Source organism: Pongo abelii, chromosome 23, assembly GCF_028885655.2.
Source record: "Pongo abelii isolate AG06213 chromosome 23, NHGRI_mPonAbe1-v2.0_pri, whole genome shotgun sequence".
NCBI lineage: Eukaryota > Metazoa > Chordata > Mammalia > Primates > Hominidae > Pongo > Pongo abelii.
In genome coordinates this window covers 41,976,782-41,990,603 of record NC_085929.1, presented here as the reverse complement: position 1 = coordinate 41,990,603, position 13,822 = coordinate 41,976,782, and the positions used below count along the sequence as shown (strand labels likewise).

Genomic DNA, 13,822 nt, shown 5'->3' with positions numbered 1-13,822 from the left:
CAGCAAGAGGCCGTCACCCTCCCCTGCCCCTGAGCCGCACAGATACCATCTCAGCCCTCAGCTTCACCCTGAGCAGCCCTCTCCACGCCTCCTAGCCTCAGTTTCCTCATCTGCAAAGCAGGGATAGTGGCACCCTCCTCTCGGGGTGGGTGAGAGTGCTCCAGAGTGACATGAAGGAAGCCGCTGGTGAGACCCACACGCAAGGCGGACGGAACACACAGGATCCTGTCCCTCTGTCTCAGGGCTGAACTCCACAGCACGTAAATATTTGCTGAACGAGGACAAATTCCACAAGTGGCAGAACTATCTTAAAAATGTTCTATTTGCACAAGAACTGGCCACACTGCCACCACAACCCCAGCGGAGGAGTCAGGTTGATTATTTAACACAAACACACACACAGAGCTAACCAGGAGCTGCAGAGTCGACGAAAAGCCAGGCTTCCAGTGCCAAGGGCTTCTTTCTCACTTTACAGCTAGTACAGAAAGTGAAGTGCTCTGCCCTGCCCTGCCTGCTGCCAGACGTTTCCGCATGGTATTTCATGTAGCCCAGAGGTGACTATGATCCTTAGTGTCACTTTACCATGGAGGAACGTAAGGCGGCCACCCACCTGTTTATTCAACACATATCTGCCGGGCACCTGCCCGGCTCCATGCTCCAGATACAAAGTGGCCGACCAGGAAGCCAGAGTCCCTGTGGCGTGGAGCCTACGTCCTACTGTAGGCAGACAACAGAAACACCACACAGTTCCAGGGTGTGACATCTGCAATAAAGAGGGTGGGGAAAAGTGGTGTGGTCGAAGCCTGTGTGGGGGTGGGGAGGGGTGGAGTGATCCAGGCAGGGGGTTCCACAGGTGCAAAGGCCTGGGGGCTGGACGAAGCTGAAGGCTCTTGGAGGACCAGGGAGGAGGGCAGAGTCTTGGAGGCCTAGGTCAGGTGATGCCCAAGCCCCCTGCAGGTAAAGGCAGGCACCAAGTTTCACCCTACTTGTTTTCTGGGTGCCTGGTTTTTACACATGGATGAGGGGAACAGGAGAGGGAAGAGAAAAGGGCAGAAGCCAGGGCCTGAGATAGCACAGGGCAGGTGGGGGCCCAGGTGCAGGCCCATCACCCTGCAGGATCAGGCACTTGAAAGGGGATCTTGCCCCAGGGGGTCTCAGTTCCCCTGCGGAAGCCACAGGGCCTGGATTCCCTGGAATCGGCCTTGTCTATGCACAGGTCAGATCCCAGCTGCCCTCCTTACCACCCGCAGGCCTCAGGGCTTCCCTGTCTCTCATCCTCCCTTCCTTCTCCCCAGAGAGAGGGGCTCATCCTTTTTACCCACTCAGGAACCGCTGCTGACAAAGCCGGGCGCCAGAGCTGCTGACATCATATGCTGAGGGCCCTTGTCTGCTTCTGCAGGGGGACAAAGGACAGATGAGTTAACAAAGACAGGGGCAAAGTGAGGCAGTAACTGAGAGAAAACCCAACCCCTGGGTCCGGCACAGAGATAAATGAGGACACAAAGCCCCCTCTTGAGTCACCTGGTCGACCTGGGACACTGCCAGGCTTGAGGCCTGTCTCGGGCTTGTCATGAGTCAGAGAACTCTGGAGATGGCAGATCAATAATTGTCAGAAACAATCGGCCGGCTGAGGTTAGGCTGGGGGCCTCCCCCATCTCCATGACAGCTTGCGTTGGCAGAGCCGCCTGGCAAGGGGGCCGATCTCTTAGCCTTGCTGAGGATAATCTCCCCACACTGAGACCCGCAAAGTTTGACTTAAATGTTCCCGTTGCCTGGGCAACCTTCTCCGCTGGTTCTCCCCTGTCATTCTTCATTGAAAACCCTGGTAGGAACTTTTTGCTTCAATTGGAAACTTACAGTTGCCAAGGCAACCCCATCAAAGCAGCCTGAGGTTGCAAGTGGGCTGTAGGTGATGGGGTGGTCCCATCTATTGTTGGTCCAAGGTGGCTGCAGAGAGGGAAGGATGGATGGGGCAATGGTGGGTGAGGTATACCATTTGGGGTAGAGCGTGGAGGGAGAAGAGGGAGCTTCCAGGAAAGAGAGGACAGCAGGACTCCACAAGTGCATTCATTCATTCACTTGCTTGTCCATCATTCATTCCCTTGCTTATCTACAACCACTTGAGCACTTGTTATGTGTTGGACTCTCTTTATTTCCTGAGGGCTTGGGGGATGGAGGAGTGGGTAGACCCCTCCTCAACACACACAGCCTTCTGACATGGAAAAGCATGAGCAGACAGAGCGCTGGTCTTGGAGTCAGATGGACCTGGGTTTTTCTCTGGATTCCTAACTCTTTCCTCATTGACAAATGGGGCATAAAAGTAGAACCACTTCTGAAGATCTGGGGAGCCCCAGACGAGGCCTCGGGTGGAGAGGACCAGTGTCAACGTGTTGCCGTGGGGACCGGGTTGTTGGCTGGATCTTCCCATTCGATGCTCCTCCTGTCTTCAGAAGTCCCTGGTCAGTGACTGTGGCCCCGGCTGGATTTTCCAGTGGGAGTGAAAGGGCCAACCCCGAAGGTGGCCATTCGGTGGCAAAAGGGTGGCAACGTAGAAACCAGGCGGAGTCGGGCGGGCGAGTCTGGGCAAGTCCTCACCCACTTAGAGACAGCGCTTCCTCCCCTGGAGTCTGTCCCAGGAGGGGAGAGGGAAAGGGACAAGGGAGGGAAAGAGAGAGGTGTGTGACCCTGGAGGGGATCTTCCTGCGAGGGCTTTCTAGGCACTATCTCATTTAATCCCAGCAGTCCCGGGAGGCAGTTTTCCTTCCCCCTGTTCTGCAGATTGGGAAACTCAAGTTCAGAGAGGTGGAATAAGGTCACCCAGAGAGGAAGCAGCCTCTCTACTCCGGAACTCAACCGTGGGCCATGTTCTTTCCAAAATCCCTCATCTAATTCTCGTGACAGTCCCAGGAGGCGGATTCCATTATCCCCATTCTGTTGATGAGAAGAACAAATCTGAGAGGTCAGACAGCTCACCTAGGATCACACAGCTCCTATGGCCCCTTCCCTGTCTCCTTCTCAGCCCAAGGCCCAACCATCCCAGTACTGTGGGGGGCTGAGGCAGGAGGATTGCTTGAGGTCAGAAGTTCGAGACCAGCCTGGGCAACATAGCAGGACCCCATCTTTACAAAAAAAGATTTTTAATTAGCTGGGCATGGTGGTGCACACCTGTAGCCCCAGCTACTCCAGTGGCTGAGGCAGGAGGACCACTTCAGCCCAAGAGGTTGAGGCTGCAGTGAACAGTGATCGTGTCACTGAACTCCAGCCTGGGAGACAGAGTGAGACCCCGTCTCTAAAAAAAAATAAGAATAAAAATATAAGTCTTAGGATAAGTAGCATTTGGCCCAAGAAAGAGGAAGGGCTTTCCAGGCAGAGCATAGCGCATAGCCAAAGCCAGTAATAGGACAGAGCAAGGCGCCGGAAAACTGCCACTTGTCAGCATGGGCGGGGGCACAGAGGCCACGGCAGGGGCAGAAAGACCACGGCTGGGACAGAGGGGCCACGGCTGGGACAGAGGGGCCATGGCTGGGGCAGAGAGCCCATGGCTGGGACAGAGAGGCCATAGCTGGGGCACTCAGCATGGACTTAAGTGCAGACACGATAGGGGCAAGGAGCCTGGGCCTCTGTCAGTTCCAAAGACACGGCGATTCATTTCTGCTTCGTTTCTGCGCTTGCCTAGAACGTTCTTCCCTGACTGCACGGCTGGCTCTCCTCCTCCTTCAGTTCTAGGCCTCACTGACAGCGGCTCGGAGAAGCCAACCCTGACCAGCCCTGAGAAGCAGACGCCTCAGTGAGTCTTCATCTCAGTACCCTCGGTTTCCTGCAAAGGTCATACGGGTTGCTTTCCTGCTCCTAGTTCTTCAACCTGCCCTGCCGACAACCCCCCTTTCCACCTGTGGCCTTGCCCCATCTCCCACCAGAGGCAGGGTGTCCTTTCCCACCACACCGATACTGGACTTGACCACGAGGCTTGCTTTGGCCAACAGAATGGGGGCAGAAGTGAGAGTGTCCCAGTGCTGAGCATTGCAGGTCCCCATTCACTTCTTGCCCATCTGCCACCACCGCGGGACAAACAAGTCCCAGGTGGCCCAGTGGTCCATGGATGAGAAGCCCAGGAAGCAGCCCTGGAGCTAAGCCCGGTCTAGTTGCTCCATCTGTTGATCCCCACTCAACAGACAGCCTTCAGAGTGAGAATAATGTGTGTTGTTTGAAGCCACTAAGCCTGGGGGGTGTTTGTTTGTGGCATTATTATGATAATAGATGACCAACGCCCAGCACTTAACACCTCCCTCGGTTCCCTCTGTCTCCTCATCGCTGTCTTCTCCCACACCAGGCCGGCCGCATGCTCCTGGAGAGCCAGGACCCTTGTCTGTCTCACTCCCCATTGCATCCTCGGGGTCTGATGCCCAGCCTGGGGCACTGCAGAACTTCAGATGTGTGCTGAGTGAGGGAATGACGAATACGATGGTGTTTTGTGGGGCCTTTAGCAGGAGTGGAGGGTCTGGCATGTGGTTGGGAAGATGACTCCAGCTGCTGGAAGAGGGGAGGGATGGCGGTGGGGAGGACTCTGAGGACTCTGCAGAGGGGGCCAGTGGGGAAGCTCCCACCACAGTCCAGAGGGAGACAAAGGAGGCTGGAACCCCAGAATGAGCAGAGACAAAGACATAGCTAAAGCCAACTTCGCCTTCCCGTAGGCCAGGCTCTCCACATAGCTCTCTTCATTCGATCCTCACGACCACCGTACGAGGCAGGCGCTTTGATCATTCTTATTTTCTAGAAGAGGAAACTGAGGCATAGAGAGTCCGGCCCTGAGGTCCTCGTGCTGACTCCTCCCCCAAGCCCTTGTTTCCAGTCTCATTTTCGGAATAAACATCAGCAGACGTGAGATACCATATATGTGGGAGGAGGGGACAGTTCCCCACCTGGGGAGAAACCAGGGAAAGGGCGTTGTTGCTTCTTGTAGTTTTATCAAACCTGCTGGGTCATTCCCTTGGATTTTTTTGGGCACAATGCCAGGCCCCAGGGGCCCCGTTTTCCTGGGTGGACTGGGGGAGGCAGGATCTGTGAAGACTGAGGGGGCTAAGGGCATAAAGGGGTTTCACAAGAGCACGCTGCTGCCTGGTTTCTCCCAGCCCCTCTCCTTGCCTGCCCCAACCTGAAGGCTGTGGACGGTTTCCTCCTTAAGAGTTAATGAGCTGGCCGGGTGCGGTGGCTCACACCTGTAATCCCAGTACTTTGGGAGGCTGAGACAGGCCGATCACTTGAGGTCAGGAGTCCGAGACCAGCCGGGCCAACATGGTGACACCCCGTCTCTACTAAAAATAGATTACAGGCATGGTGATGTGTGTGCATAGTCCTAGCTACTCGGGAGGCTGAGGCAGGAGAATCCCTTGCACCCTGGAGGCAGAGGCTGCAGTAAGCAAAGATCGTGCCACTGCACTTCAGCCTGGGCAACAGAATACGACTCTGTCTCAAAAATAAATAAATAAATAAATAAATAAATAAATAAAATAACAACCAAAAAGAAAAGTCCATAAGCCCCACACCCTTCTCCCAGGAATGAGAGAGGACTCCTTATAGACAGATTCTCGGGCATCGCTAAGCCATGTGTCACTCAAACCCAGAAGGAACAAGGGGCTCTTGTGCAGGCAGCAAAACACTCATGTGGGCTGGGAACCCCCAAACCCGCCGGGGAAGGAGCGCGGAGAGTAACACTCCCATCTGTTCCACCCTTTGCAGTTTACAAAGCACTTTCCCACACAACTTCATGTCGAATCCTCACAGCAACAACAAGAGGGACGCAGGTTTCCCACCCAGAGCTGGGAAGCCCGAGGCTGATGCTGCACACCCTCAGCCAGGAAGGACCAGCAGGACCAGCCTTGGGGCTGAACCCCTGGTCTTCTAGCTGCCATCCCTGAGCTGGTTCTGTCCCCCTAGTGAAGCGCAGACCACTGCCCCGACTCAGGAGGCAGAGCAGACTGATGCATTAGGGTACGGGTGATGCTGAGGCCCCCGGAGGGCTTGGCTCATGCAGGGGCCTCTTGACCCACCTGGGGAGTTGGGGCAGGACGCTGGTGACCAGAGGACTTGTCTTTGCGGAGGGAACTAGAATCTCTAGAACAAACGCTCCCCTTCAGAAAAGACTCTCAGAAAGGATTTGGGTGATGAAGATGCTCAGGGAACCGAGGTGAGAGAAATATGAAGGTGAGGGGGTGCAGTAAGGCCAGGACTAGACGAGAAGCCAATCTGGAAAATTCTGCAGGCAGAGTTGAGGGAGGCTTCCATTCCTCACTCCTTCCTCCCACTGCAGACGGGCAGCCACTCCCTCCTGCAGGCGCCCCGGCCATTCCTCTCCACATGCCGTAGTGCTCGTTGGGGGCATTCTGCTTGGTTGTTTCTTGTCTGCCTTGCCCACGAGACTGTGAGCTGGCCTCTGAGTCATCTGCTTGTCCACTCGCTCACTCACTTCCAGGGTGCCCAGCAGTTCTGGGTGCTGGAGGTACAGCGATGGGGGTACTAGACAAAGTCTTACATATGGCTGGTGTGAGACACAGTGCTAGAGTTAGGAGAGAGGGCTTCCCTTTCATTTACACCTGGACACTTGGCTTCCTCTGTGGGGAATCCCAGTGCTAGAATCCAGCCAGGGCCTTGTTCTAATGACCCACTTTCATAGGATCATGGCAGGGACACCTCCCCCCGCAGCACCCTGACATGCCCTTATTAGGGCTGCTTTGTTCCTTCTGCTCAAGACGTTGCTTCCTGTTAAATTCGGATATGCCCACCAGAGGAGAACACACAGAGCCTCATCCATCATTATGCTGAGTTTTTTATCGGGATGATTTGTTCCAGCGCTCAGTACAGAGCCTGGCACAGAGAAGTGCTTGCTGAACAGATACAGACCAATCCACTCACTCTGTAAATATGGGCGCAAATGCCCACTATGTGTCAAGCACCGGGCTAAGCAGGAAGATGAGGAGATAAACCAGATGCAGTGTTGCTGACCTCAAAGAACACAGGCTGCAGTATGACCCGACTGAGAAGTACCATCTGGGAGGTCACTCCAATTTTCTGAGTATCGGGTATCAGTAAAAGTTATCTACTCAACTGAATTGGACCAAATGCTAAAACATCTTCAAAGCATAGTCAAATGCAGGGCCAAGTGTGGTGGCTTATGCCTGTAATCCCAGCACTTTGGGAGGCCAAGGAGGGCCGATCACCTGAGGTCAGGAGTTCAAGACCATCCTGGCCAACATGGTGAAACCCTGTCTCTACTAAAAATACAAAAAATTAGCCAGGCATGGTGGTGGGTGCCTGTAGTCCCAGCCACTCAGGAGGCTGAGGCACGAGAATGGCATGAAGCCGGGAGGCAGAGCTTGCAGTGAGCTGAGATCATGCCACTACACTCCAGCCCAAGTGACCGAGTGAGACTCCATCTCAAAAAAAAAAAAAAAAATAGCCGGGTGTGGTGGTGCATGCCTATAATTCCAGCTACTCGGGAGGCTGAGACAGGAGAATCACTTGAACCCGGGAGGTAGAGGTTGTAGTGAGCTGAGATCAAGCCACTGCACTCCAGTCTGGGCAACAGAATGAGACTCCGTCTCAAAAAAAAAAAAAAAAAAAAAAAGCATAGTCAAATGCATCTACAGAGGTTACAATTTCCCTTAATGGCCCAGAAAGCCCATTAGGACTCTGAAACATGCCAGGGTCCGTGTCAGGAGCAGCTGCCCTCAGTTGTATCCACCTGTGAGGTCACGCTTATTGCCATTTCACAGATGAGACAACTGAGACTCAGGAAGTTCCCACAGCTAGGAAACGGCAGAGCTGGGGAGAAAACCCAGGCTGGTGTGACCCCACAGTCTATGTTCTTTCCAGACAGCCCAGCTCTCGGTTTCCAAATAGAATGTCCACCTGGTGAGCTTCCACCTCCATCTCATTGGCCAGAAGCAGGTCACAGGGTTGCTCTGGCCGCAGAGGAGTCTGGGAGGTGAGTGTGTTCACTGGGCTGCGCGGACATAACTGGCATTCTTTAGAGAGGAAGAAGGAGAGGGCAGCATGGATGGGCAACTTTGCTGCATCTGCCTCATTTTCTAAATTTTTTCTATAGACAGGGTCTTGCTACATCGCCCAGGCTGGTCTCAAATGCCTGGCCTCAAGCAATCCTCCCACCTCTGCCTCCCAAAGCACTGGAATTATAGGCGTGAGCCCCTGTGCCTGGCCTCTGCCTCATTTTGGATGATGATGCTCATCACTGCCATAAATGTCATCAATATTATGATGGCCATTACCTGCCTGTCTCCAGCACACTCCCAGACCCGGGCCAGCAGGGCAGCTTCCCCTACCCCTGCCCACCACGCACACAGACCCCACAGGAGGGACCCCCAAATCCCCAACTCAACCACAAGTCACAAGTCACAGGCCACAGGGGTTGCTCGCCAAGCTCTGGGCCGCGACAGCCCAGGAGGGATCCAGGATGTGCCCAGATGGGGTTCCCAGCCCTGCCCCTCCATCAGCCCCAGCCCCCAGCAGGGCAGCTATTTTGAGAGCAGCTGGCTGCAGACAGCACCTGGTGATGGAGCAGCTCTCACTCGAGTCCGCAGACCCTGCCTGACACCCTCTGCTCTCTCTCTGCTTCCCCTTTGAATTACCTGGCAGCCTTCACTCCCCAGCCTCATGCCCCCCTCTCCCCACCTCTCCCACCCATCAATTCCTCCCAACTTCCTCTCTCCCTCTCTCCCTCCTCCCCTTTCTTCTCTCTCTTCTCTGTTTTCTCCTCTCTCTCTCTCTCTCTCCTGCCTCTCGGTTCTAATAAATTCAGTCAACCTTTCCTGAGTCCCTCATGATGACCACAGCACCGATGCTAACACGGATTGAGCCTTTACTGTCTGCGAGGCACCAGGCTCTTCCTTTGTAGCATCATCTCATTTAATCATCAAAGCCATGACAAGAGGCAGGAACTATCCCTGCTCCCATTTTACAGATAAGGAAACTGAAGCATAGAGAGGCTAAGTAAATTGCCCAAGATTACACACCCAGTAACGGCAGTGCAGGGATTCAAACCATGTGTTCTGGCTCCTTACCCTCCAGGTCTACGGCCCACGGCCCCCTCCGAGGCCTGCACTGGGCTCAAGGGGCGCCATCCTGAAGGAGGAATTCACTTGCAGTGGGGGAGGCAGAGCCACGAACAAGTGCAAGGACCTGGCAGACTGGAATGCACAAGAGCATCCCCTCTGGGCCCCCACTGTGCAGGAGGCTGCAGGGCTGGAAGCGGAGGAGCTGTTACTAGAAGGTGGTCCGAGCAGGCTGCATTTGGAGAGGTGGAAAGGTGAGGGAGAAGTCCAGGCAGAAGGCACAGCCCAAGGGTGTGAGCAGGTTCAGGCAGGAAAAGATTCACAGGCCAGACCAGGGTGAGGTAAGCACAGCACTGGCGTGGCCCTGAGAGGAAACCCTTGCACAAATTTTGCACCTTGGGGCCAGACACGGTGGCTCATGTCTGTAATCCCAGCACTTTAGGCGGCCAAGACAGGAGGATCGCTTGAGGCCAGGAGTTTGAGATCAGCCTAGCCAACATGGCAAAACCCTGTCTCTACTAAAAATTAAAAAAAATTAGCCAGGCATGATGCTGCACATCTGTAACCCCAGCTACTGGGGAGGGTGAGGTAGGAGAATCGCTTGAACCTGGGAGGCAGAAGTTGCAGTGAGCTGAGATGACGCCACTGCGCTCCAGCCTGGGTGACAGATCGAGACTCCATCTAAAAAAAATTGTTTTGCACCTTGGGCACCTTGCTCGCCTCACTCACCCTCATGTGGCAATCGAATGAGTGGCAGTTTAATGAGGAATGGCAAGGAAGGTGCAGGGCTGGGCTGAGGAGTGCTGAGAGGGAGGGTGTGGTCCTCAGGCTGAAAAGCAAAAGCCATCTCCATGGCTGCCCAGAGGAGGATGCAGTTTCCAGAGCTGTGAACTGGGGGGCCCAAAGGCCAGGGCAGGAGCTAGGACCCCGTGAGAAGGGGGCCAAGAACACGTACCCTCACCTCACCCTCCTGCCACTGTCCAATCTCCAATGTTTCCATGGCAAACCCAATGGGAAACAAACAGAGCCCACTGATGCCTCCTGTCGGGGGCAGAGCAGTGGCCTGGAAAGATGTTCACGGACAAATCCCTGAAACCCGTGAACATGGCGCCTTCCATGGCAAAGGTGCAGATGAGATCAAATTAAGATGGGGAGATTATTTGGGGATTATCAGGATGAGCCCAATGTAATCACAGTCATTAAAGAAGGAGGCAGGAGGCAGAGCCAGAGAAAGGAGAGATGGTGACAGGTCCAGAGGGTGGGAGGGAGTCGGAGGGAACGTGGAATGGGATAGGCTGCTGGCTTTGAAGACGGGCTTAGAGGCCCCGAGCTAAGGAATGTGGCAGCCTCTGGAAGCTGGCAAAGGCGAGGAAACTGATTCTCCCCAGAACTTCCAGGAGGAACCAGCCCTGCCTGCACTTTCCTACTTTGACTGTAGCCCCGTGAGGCTGATTTTGAACTTCTGACCTCCAGAACCGTAAGAGAATAGAAACATAAGAGAATAAATGTGTGCTATTTTAAGCCACTGAGTTTATGATGGTTTTTTTTTTTTTCTTTTTTAGTAGCCACACTTCTCCATCCATGGATGTCGGCCCCCTAGGCCGAAGAGCAGAGAGAGAAGTGCAGACGGAGGAACCACCACGCAAGCAGGCAGGCAGCAAGCAAGTGGTGTGTCTGGGGGTGGTGGGCCTTCCGCTGGCACTGGAGCATAATGTACACAGGTGGCATGGGGTGGCAGGTGGGGTCAGGGGGTGAAGGACAGGACAGCCGGGAAACAACGCCAAGCAGGGGAGCGTGGACTTCCTCCTTGGGCAACGGGGAGCCATGGGAGGTTCCTGAGCAGGGAGTAGCTCGATCAGATTTAGATTCAACCAGATTGGTGAGGAGCTGAAAGGGAGCAGGGGAGGCTGGAAGGACAGAGGGAGGGACCCAGCAGGATGCTGTTGCAACACGCAGGCTGGCCAATGGGAAGGGGCCTCTGAACCGGATCAAGAGGCCCGGCTTGTGGCTTTGGATCTCCTTTAGGCAGTTCTAGCCATGCCAACTCATCCTGGCCTCACCTTCGCACCCATGCCACATTCCACCTCCAGGCCTTTTGTGCTTATTCCTTCCCTGGCCTGGGACACCCTTGCTGCTCCTCTCCATCGATCCTTCCCAGCCTTCAAGGTTCAGCTGAAGGGCACCTCTTCCAGGGAGCCTTCCCTGATAAGCCACTGAAGCCACAGGGCCTCAGGAATCACCTTGCCCAGTCCTCCTCTGCCCTTCCATCCCTCTTCACCTCTCCCCACATACCCCCACTGCCAGGACGCCCACTGCCTGGGTTCCAATCCCACCCACTCCACTTCCCAATATGTGACTTAGCCTGTGCCTCAGTTTCCACACCTGTAAAATAAGCACAAGGGAATCACCTACTCTGTGGGGCTGTGTGAGGGATAATAGGTACTGACACAGAAGAGTACTCAGCACAGAGCCTGTAGAGGGGGTGGGGGGCAGCCAGAGAGCCTGTGAGCATCTGCTGTTCTGGTCCCCAAACCGAGAGCCCATGAGTGCGAGACTGTCCTCCCTGAGCTGAGCCCACCCTTAGCTCGCTCCTCCCTCTGGCCCCAGCCCTGCCTCTGGGGCCACCAGCACACATCTAATCCATCTTCCATATAGCATCCTGTAACTCTGATGGAGACAGTGGTCATGTCCCCTGGGCTTTGCAGCCCAGTCCCTTCTCCAGCCTCTCCCAGAGGAAGCTTTCCAGACTCTTCTGCACAAACCCCTTTCCCAGCACATTCCTGGGCAGGGCCCACCTTGGACACAAGGTCCCTTCACCACATGGTCACTGGGATCTTACTTTTTTTTTTGGACAGAGTTTAGCTCTTATTGCCCAGGCTGGAGTGCAATGGTGTGATCTCGGCTCACCGCAACCTCCGCCTCCCGGGTTCAAATGATTCTCCTGCCTCAGACTCCCAAGTAGCTGGGACTACAGGCATGTGCCACCACACCCGGCTAATTTTTTTTTAGTAAAGACGGGGTTTCTCCATGTTGGTCAGGTTGGTCTTGAACTCCTGACCTCAGGTGATCGGCCCTCCTTGGCCTCACAAAGTGCTGGGATTACAAGTGTGAGCCACCGCACCCAGCCAGGATCTTACTTTTTACTGGACTCTGGGGACACTGAGGCAAAGAAGATGCATCCCTGCCTCCAGACCAGCCCTTGCCTTCCTCGGATCCTCTGGAAGCACAAGTTCCACTCTGGCCAACTGGGCCAGGATTAGGGTCAAACGGAGTTTGCATTGCTGCGGTAGAATGCTATACTGTTCTTCCTTATATCCTGTCCTTGAATGGGTTTTCTGGCCTGAATTTATGGCCCCAAGATGACTGTAAGGACATGGAAGGCAGGGTCCGTACCTCCTCCCCACTCAACCCCTGTAGCACCTGGCATACCTAAGATATTCCAGTCAGTTCAGGGGTCACATACTCCCTAGAACCCCAGAGCCTCAAGGGGCTTCAGGGATCAGCCAGTTCAATGCTCCCATTTCAGAGATGGGTGACCTGAGGTCCAGACAAATAACGTGGCTAGCCCAAGGCCATTTCCAACATCACTCCCTAAAGGACCGTCTGCATGCTTCCACAGCCCCAGAGGGGCCTACTGATCTGACACAGGCTTCTTTCTCTAAGCCAAGTCCCTGTTTCTCATGATTTGTTTTCACTAACATCCTTTATCACAGAGCCTAGTCAAGGATTCATTAAAAGTCTAAGTATCATGAGATGATGTTAGGGGAAGTGCTAGGACCCCAGACTGCGCCTACAATTGATTATAAGTGTGTAAAAATGGTGTCTCCATGTGAATTTGGACTGGAGAGAAAAGGAAAATTGACATTAGGCAACTTAAGAAAACTGCTGGGATTCTAGATTCTTTTTTCTTTCTTCCTTTTCATGTTCACTTTCATGTTCTTCTCAGGTTCATTTCTATGTTCTGCAATCAATGTATAAGGAAGGTGGGTGCAGCCAACACCACGTGTGCCCACTCTGCTTCAGGCACCATGCCAGGCCTGCACACTATTTGGCTGCATCTCTACAACAGTCTTGCAAAGTATTAGCATCCCCACTTTTCAAATGGGGAAAATGGGGTTCAGAGATGTTTAGAAAAATTAAATGCCCAACTTCACAGAGCTAATAAGTGGTAGAGGCAGCATTAGAACATAAGACTTCCAATTCCAAGTTTAGTGTTCTTCCCTAAAAGACAGAGTGGGGGTGGAAGGAGGAAAAGAGAGAGGGAGAGAGGGAGGGAGGGAGGGAAGGAGGGAAGAAGATAGCCTAAGTATGTTACATTAACTAGTTTGTCCCTGCTACACATTGTGTTCAGTATTTGTTGGATGGATGGGTGCGTGGGTGGATGGATGGGTGGATGGATGGATGGATGGATGGATGGATGGACATGTGGGTGGATGAATGGATGAATATGTGGGTGGGTGGATGGATGGATGAATATGTGGGTGAGTGGATGGATGGATGAATGGATTAATATGTGGGTGGATGGATGAATGAATATGTGGATGGGCAGGTGGATGTATGGATAGATGGATGAATATGTGGGTGAATGGATGGATGAATGGATGAATATGTGGGTAGATAGATGGATGGGTGGATGGTTGGATGAATATGTAGGTAGATGGATGGATGGATAGATAGATGATTGGCTGGATGGGTAAATATGTGGGTGGGTGGATGGATGGATGAATATTTAGATGGATAGATGAATGGATGGATGA

At 53.8% G+C, this 13,822-nt stretch overlaps 1 protein-coding gene across 1 annotated transcript in view; it reads right to left on the bottom strand.

Moving 5' to 3' along the window:
• Nucleotides 1-2,140: 2,140 nt before the first annotated feature.
• Nucleotides 2,141-13,822, bottom strand: part of MCM5 (minichromosome maintenance complex component 5) — a 50,558-nt gene continuing 38,876 nt past the window's right edge. Inside the window, exon 17 of the mRNA XM_024239688.3 lies at nucleotides 2,141-2,931. Coding sequence (XP_024095456.3) covers nucleotides 2,461-2,931 — 471 coding nt within the window. The 3' untranslated portion in view covers nucleotides 2,141-2,460. The remainder of the gene's footprint in view (nucleotides 2,932-13,822) is intronic.